We start from the raw sequence: 6,459 nt of genomic DNA, 5'->3' as shown, positions 1-6,459 counted from the left end.
GGGTGCTAGACACTCCCACCCCTCAACTCCAAAACCCAAGATGACAGGAGGGTCCCTGGGCTTGGACCAGTGCAGACAGGATGCTCCTAGGCGTGGGCTTGGTGCTTCTCTACCTGGTGATTCTCTCCCTCGGACTCTTCCAACTGTTCTGACCAGAGCAGACTCATGGCTGCCTGCCCCCATGTCCAACCTCCCACAGTGGACTAGATGTGGTCCTAGTGTCCTGGGGCTTACCCTTGGGGGAATGTGGCATGGCTGAGCCTGCAGCTCCATGAGGGAGCTCCAGAGGGGGTGCCCCTGGGAGAAGCCTCCATGACAAAGGGGGTGGGGTGGAGCACATCTGCTGTTTCCTCCCCACAAGCTACAAGGTGAGGGCCCTAGTTGGGCCCCGGTCATGGCAGGTATCAAAGAGCTAGCACACAAGTGACACACAGGCCACGCTGAGGTACCTTTATTTCTCTCGGCCTCACAGGACTTGGAGCTTGGAGTGTCTCCCACTTAGTTCGGAGGCTGCACCTGCCAGGGAAGGGGCTGAGACCAGAACATGGGGCATGGCGAAGGTGGGGATGTGTCCAGTGGAGTGAGAAGGTGCTAGGACCTCCAGCCCCACTCCTCCCACTCTCCGGAGCGGCCAGCCAGCAGAATGGACCCACTCTTCCTTTACCACACCATCCTAGCTCTGGACCCAAAAAGAAAAAAAAAGGTGGATGGCAGGTGCAGCCAGGGTCCACCTGGCCTCTCCTCAGAGGGTCGACCCCTCCTGCAGGCAGCTGGGAAGGTGGTGGCCAGGTGTTGGGAAGATAAGTCCCACTCAGCTTTGTGCTGCCTGCGATGACAGGAACAGGGCTGTCTTCTCAGCCATGATGGGCGGCAGGTGACTGGTGGAGAGCCCTGCTGGTCACAAGGCTGTCTTCCCCCCCTGGCAGCCTCTCTGCTGCAGCTTCCTGATGAGCTCCAACAGGTTCATCTGTAGTGTCAGCTCCTGGGACGCAGAAGGGCTGCTGTGACACCAGAATGCCACCCCGTATCTCCTGTCCTGGCAAAAGCCCCCTTTTCCCTGGGGCCCAGAGGCAGATACTGGGGCCTACAGAGTGCCAGGAAGTGAACCTGCCAGTGATTCCTGGCCATGGCTTGCCAGAAAGGGACAGAAGCAGGGATGTCAGCCTGCAACAGGGCCCACAGGTACCCTGGGTCGGTGCACACAGAGGTGTACAAAGGGGTGGAGCACATGAGGGCCCTGTGAGCAGCAGGCCTGGGGAAGGTGGGCAATACCCCCACAGCCAGTTGGCTTGCCCTCTTATGGGCAGAGGCAGTGTGCCCTGCCTTACTAATTCTTTCCTCCTCCCCTCTCCTCACACACTCTGGGGCTGGCTCCCCAGGGGCCAGTGATAAAACCCCAGAGGGAACTGGGCCTTTGGGAACCAGCACCCCCTGGGCTGGGCCAGGGCAGGCCTGAGAGACTGACCTGTGGGTTGGTGGTCACATAGAAGCCAGCAACCCCAGCCTTCTCCAGTGTGCTCTGCTGGTCTGCTACCTTCCTGTCCAGCTCTAGGACAATCTTCTGGTCCATTGCTCGCTGCTCCTCACGGATCCGGTGTTCCACTGCCTGCATAGTGAGGGCGGCTCAGGGGGTCAGCCCCCTGCCCATCGCACACTACCTCAAACACACACTGGTGGCCTGCCACTTCCTCCAACCGTTCCACACTCCAAGTGGCTCCAAGACCACTGATGGTGCCCTTATTGCATGCAGGTTGCTCCCTTCTTGGCTAAATGAACCCTGCAGAAGAGCTCAGCTGCCCTACCAGGAATGCTCTCCTTTCTAGGACCCCCAGCCAGGTGTCCTTCCTTTGCTGGGCCAGGCCTTGCCCAGCAAGGACTGCTCGGGACCACCATGAGCTGGCCAGATGCCAGGTCCACTTCTGCTTACCATCAAGTTGCCAACCATTTCTGGGCCTTTATACATGTTCCTTCCCCACTGGGGCCGTCCGCTGATCCCAGCTCGGTACCTCTTCCCTGTGCACCCTGGCTCCAGGCTGCTTGGGACCCTGTATAAGCCTTTCTATGCACCCCCACCACCCATAGCTTCTTGCTTACATATGGGTCTCCTGGTTGTCCTGAGCAACCTGGGAGCAGACTGGGTCTCTGCTGGCTGGCCCCACCATCCCACCATTGCCCTGAACAGGCCCAGCCCTTAAAGAGCTATAGTCTTGGGACGCAGAGGAATCACACTCTCTACCTGATCCTGCCACATCCCAACCCCCACAGCAAAGAGCCACATTTGGGGACTCATCAGGCCTCCAATGGACCACCCAAGTTGAGGCCCAGAGCAGCTCTCTACCACAGCCCAGTCAGCACAGCCCAGGTGATACCCACCTGGCCCACACCCCTACCTCCAGCTCACGCTGCTGAGCTGCCTGGAGCACGGGCAAGTTGTGGGGTCGGCAGGCCTGCTGGGCTTCTTGGTGCTTCTGTCGCAGCGCCTGCCTGAGCACTAGGAGGAGATGAAACCAGAGAAGTCCAGCAGGAGGTGGGGGTGAGGTGGAGGGGGGCGGGCAGGGAACACTTCTTGTCTCGGCACCTACCCTGGCTGTCCCACCATGGGGCAGCCAGGCCAAGGTGCAGAGGTGAGGCCCTGCCTGATGACCCAGCCTGCCTGAAGCTCTATACTAGAAACGGGGTGGAGTTTGGGGGGATGTCTAATCCCCTGGCTCACTCAGTCTTGCCCTCACCCAGGGCAGGGCCTTTCTCCAGCAGCGAGGGTCCAGGGGATTCTTCTGGAGGGGTGCAAGGCAACTGAGGAGGGTGAGACAAGGCAGGCTGGCCAGGGCTGTAGCCAGTGCTCAGAAGACCAAGAGGAGTGGGAGACTGTAGTCCAGAGGCTTCTGGGTTCAGATGGCCATAGGCCAGCAGTCCTGGGTGTGAGCTGCCCATCACCCATGCGACATTCACTGAGATGTCCAGGAGACGACCTAGGCAAAGTCTGGAAAAGGACTCCTCTGTGGAGATAAACATAGATCACCCACAGGAGAACAACAACTACTCACTGACAGCAAGACAGTAAGTGACCATGGCTGCCTGCGTTTGGCAGAGACTCAAGCACAGGCAGGAGAAGTGGGAAAGTGGGAAGTAGGAAAGCTTTACGGCGGCCAAAGGGGAAGGTGCATCCTGACGGGAGGCTGCTGGAGAAGCTGGAGGGGGGCCGAGGCAGGGAAAGAAGAAGAAAAGATGACCCTAGACACCTTCTTATACCAGAAAGCAAGGAGGTACTCCAAGAATGATGGGGGCACATCAAAAGGATAGAGGTGGCAGCCCAAGAGCTCTCCCACTGACCAAATGTGGCCCGGTTTGAACATTACAAAGAATAATGAGCTATATTCTTTGGACTTGTGACTGTATGCATCCCACACCTCACCAGAAATACTTACAAAGACAGCCATTCTCACGGCAGGAAAAAAGGTAATACCAATTCTATAAACAAAGCAAAACAAAACAAAACTCTTCTAGAAAACAGAAGAGAACACTTCCCCAGCTCACTCCATGAATCCAGCCTTACCCTAATATCCCATTCAAAGTCATTAAAAGAAACTACAAATCAATGTCCATTATGAACATAGAGGCACAAATTCTTAAGAGTTTAGCAAATCAAATCCAACATAAACAAAAAGGGTAATGCATCCTGACCAAATGGGATTTATCCCAGGAATGCAGTTTATCCCAGGAATTACCAAATGAGTGTAACTGACTAGAGTTAACCAAAAAGCCATATGCCCATCTCCAGAGATGCAGAAAAGGGGATGCAACAAAACCCAATGTCCACTCCTGAAACACTAGTTTTTGCCACAAATGTTTAAGCTGCCTATCATTGTGTCTTGACCTGCTGTCCAGTTTACAGGAAACACAGAGGATGGAGAAACGGTTAAATGACAGCATGAGGAAGCAATGTGGCAGATCCAGAATGGGGACATTCTACAGGTAGAGTGCCCCAGACTCTTCAAAAACTCAATACCATAGTGAATGGGACTATTCCAGAAGCACAGAGACCAAAGTAACCAACTGCAATGCATAAACCCACACTGGCCTCACGAAGCGAGTTTATGACAAGTTGGACAATGTGACAGTGGACTGAAGGTCAGAAGACACCCTGGAATGGTTAAGTTTTCAGGATGCTATTCACCGGGTTCACAGGGGAGAGTGTTCTTGATCTAGAGCACTGGTTCTCAATCCTGGGCCAAGGTTGATCACCAAGGATGCATGAAGAGAGTTCTGTTTGTCACTGGGGTAATACACCAGTGTCATCTAGTGGGCAGAAGCCAGGGATGCTGGCTAAATGGCCTGCAATGCACAAGACACTGTCTTACCATTAGGACTTGTTCAGCCACAAATAACAAGGCTGTGGTTGAAATCCTCAGTCTGGAGAGATGCTGAAAACTCAAGGTGAAGCCCTACGGTGTTACATATATTTAGGGGTTATTAAGGCTTGGGCAAAATGTTAATTACTGAATCTGGCTGGAGAGGATACAGGTATACACTACTCTTTCAACTTAGCTAAGTGTTTTAACTTTTTTTTTTTTTAAATAAATAAGTTGGGTGAAAACAAAATAACAAAGGTGGGAAACTGACGGGGCAGGGAGAGTTGCCCAACACACCTTGGAGGAAGGTACTCCCAGAGACCCCTGAGTAGGGATGCCTAGGCGGGGCTAAGGCTCAGGAGGCTTTGGCTTAGGGTGTGGTTCGGGTCCCAAGGGTGCCACAGGGCATAGTGCAGGGGAACCCAATGAGCAGGTGGCGGTGTGGCCCTCTGCGCTGCCGAAGGGGAACTCACCCTAAAGGGCACGGCAGAGCTGTCAAAACTTTGGGACATCACTGGGGGCGGTCAACCTCTACCGCTGACCGCCACTACCGGGGATCTATCGGTGGACTGACCAGGCAGAGAGGCCTTGGGCCTTCCTGCTTGGAGGAGGTTGGAGACACAGGAAAGTCCGGGCAGGGAGTGTCTGGATATTATGATAACAAGGGGCTGTGCAACTGAAAAAAATGTAACTGCCTTAACCCCTTTGTCACACACACACAAAAACTGCTAGCAGTCTCCGAGCCCTTGACCTGGTCAATTGTAGGGACATCATCTGAGCGACACCCAGGTTAGGGCTCGGCCTGCACAGAGACCGAGAGCTAAACTCCCGGAGGAAAAGCGTGCGTCGTCCCGCCGCCCCCGCGCACCTCGGTGCTCATTCTGCAGCCGCAGGCGCTGGTTGTACAGGCTCTTCTCGGTGAGGTGCTGGATTTCCAGCAGTCCCTGCACGATCTCGAACACGGTGCCGTCGAGAAGCGCCAGAGCCAGGTCGCTGAGCGTGGTGTATGACAAGCGCTGCTGGAAGGAGCTGCGGACAGAGGGGCGCGGTGAGCGCGGGCGGGACCCAGGGCCATTTCAGCCGCCCGCTCCGCCCCGCGGCCGCACACCTGGGCAGCTCTTTCACGAGGCTCTGCAACGCAGACAGCAGCTGGTAGTGCCGTTCCTGCTGCCGGGCCCCATCTACCGCCTCCTCGAAGGCGCCGGTGTAGCGCTCCATAGTGCCCCAGCCCTGTCAGCCGCCGGCCGGAGCAAGGCGAATCCCCTCTGCGTCAGTTCCTGGGGCGGCGCGTCCCGCCCACTTTACGTCCGTCTGGAACGCGATGCGTCCCGCCCCTTTTACGACAGTTAAGCACGGCGCCGCCACTCTCTTTTACCTTCCAGAACGAGGCTCTCTCCGCCCCTTTCCCGAGGTTCCTTGGAGGGTCCTTCATTATCCCCGCCTCTTACTGTGCCGTTTTGCCTTCGCGACTTTAGAGGCGGAACACCACAGCCTGGAAATCGCGAGATCTCAAAGAAGCCCGCCCTGCCCGCACAGACGTGGTGCAGACTCCTGCCCTGGGGGGAAAGGGGGATTGGGAGGGGCCTCGTCCGGTTCTTGCGCCTGCTGGGGCGCCGGGTGGCCACTGCTGTCGCAACCTCCCGTTTGCTTTTTCCAAAAAGGGCTTGAGTCACTGATCCCCGAGCTCCGCCGATACAAGCGGTATGACCTTGAGCCATTTTCGTCACTTTCAGGCCTCGGTCTCCTTGTTTTCCGTTCACTGGACATTTGTCTGTGTTACGTTTCCAGAGAGCCCCCCCCACCCCAAACACACACACACACCTGCGCGGAGTCTGGGAGCTCCAGCAGCAGCGGCACCTGCGATCTGGACGAAGCGCCTGGCTTCGACGGTGATTGATCCCCGCTGCCTTTCCCAACCCCATCACCTTCCAGGAGGATGCCGTTCCCCGCCTCACCTGTGCCTCCATCAGTATTGTGAACATGTCAAAGAAAACCTGGCCCAGTGTCTCAGTCCGGCCTTGAGATAAGTTTCCTGGAATCCACAATCACGGGTTTTCATAAGCCACAAAAATCTATAAACCAAAGTTTGCATTGCTGAATGTCTTGCTGG

At 55.9% G+C, this 6,459-nt stretch overlaps 1 protein-coding gene across 1 annotated transcript; it reads right to left on the bottom strand.

The window, feature by feature from the left end:
* Positions 1 to 424: 424 nt before the first annotated feature.
* DGCR6L (DiGeorge syndrome critical region gene 6 like) lies at positions 425 to 5,609 on the bottom strand. The gene is made up of 5 exons (XM_032875839.1): positions 5,458 to 5,609; positions 5,218 to 5,378; positions 2,391 to 2,491; positions 1,466 to 1,606; positions 425 to 982 (listed from the first exon to the last, which is right to left on the bottom strand). Exons 1-5 carry the CDS (start codon positions 5,565 to 5,567, stop codon positions 899 to 901), a joined length of 597 nt encoding a protein of 198 aa, XP_032731730.1. The 5' UTR covers positions 5,568 to 5,609; the 3' UTR covers positions 425 to 898.
* Positions 5,610 to 6,459: the final 850 nt, after the last annotated feature.

The sequence above is a fragment of the Lontra canadensis genome, unplaced genomic scaffold (assembly GCF_010015895.1).
Source record: "Lontra canadensis isolate GAN:19392208 unplaced genomic scaffold, GSC_riverotter_1.0 scaffold57, whole genome shotgun sequence".
Classification (NCBI taxonomy): domain Eukaryota; kingdom Metazoa; phylum Chordata; class Mammalia; order Carnivora; family Mustelidae; genus Lontra; species Lontra canadensis.
This window is presented reverse-complemented; position numbering and strand designations above follow the sequence as displayed.

Coding starts and splice junctions, on each gene's coding strand:
- DGCR6L (XM_032875839.1), bottom strand. CDS start 5,567: ATGGAGCGCTACACCGGCGCCTTCGAGGAGGCGGTAGATGGGGCCCGG. Junction 5,379..5,457: donor CTCGTGAAAGAGCTGCCCAG/GTGTGCGGCCGC, acceptor CTCTGTCCGCAG/CTCCTTCCAGCAGCGCTTGT. Junction 2,492..5,217: donor GCTGCAGAATGAGCACCGAG/GTGCGCGGGGGC, acceptor ATCTCCTCCTAG/TGCTCAGGCAGGCGCTGCGA.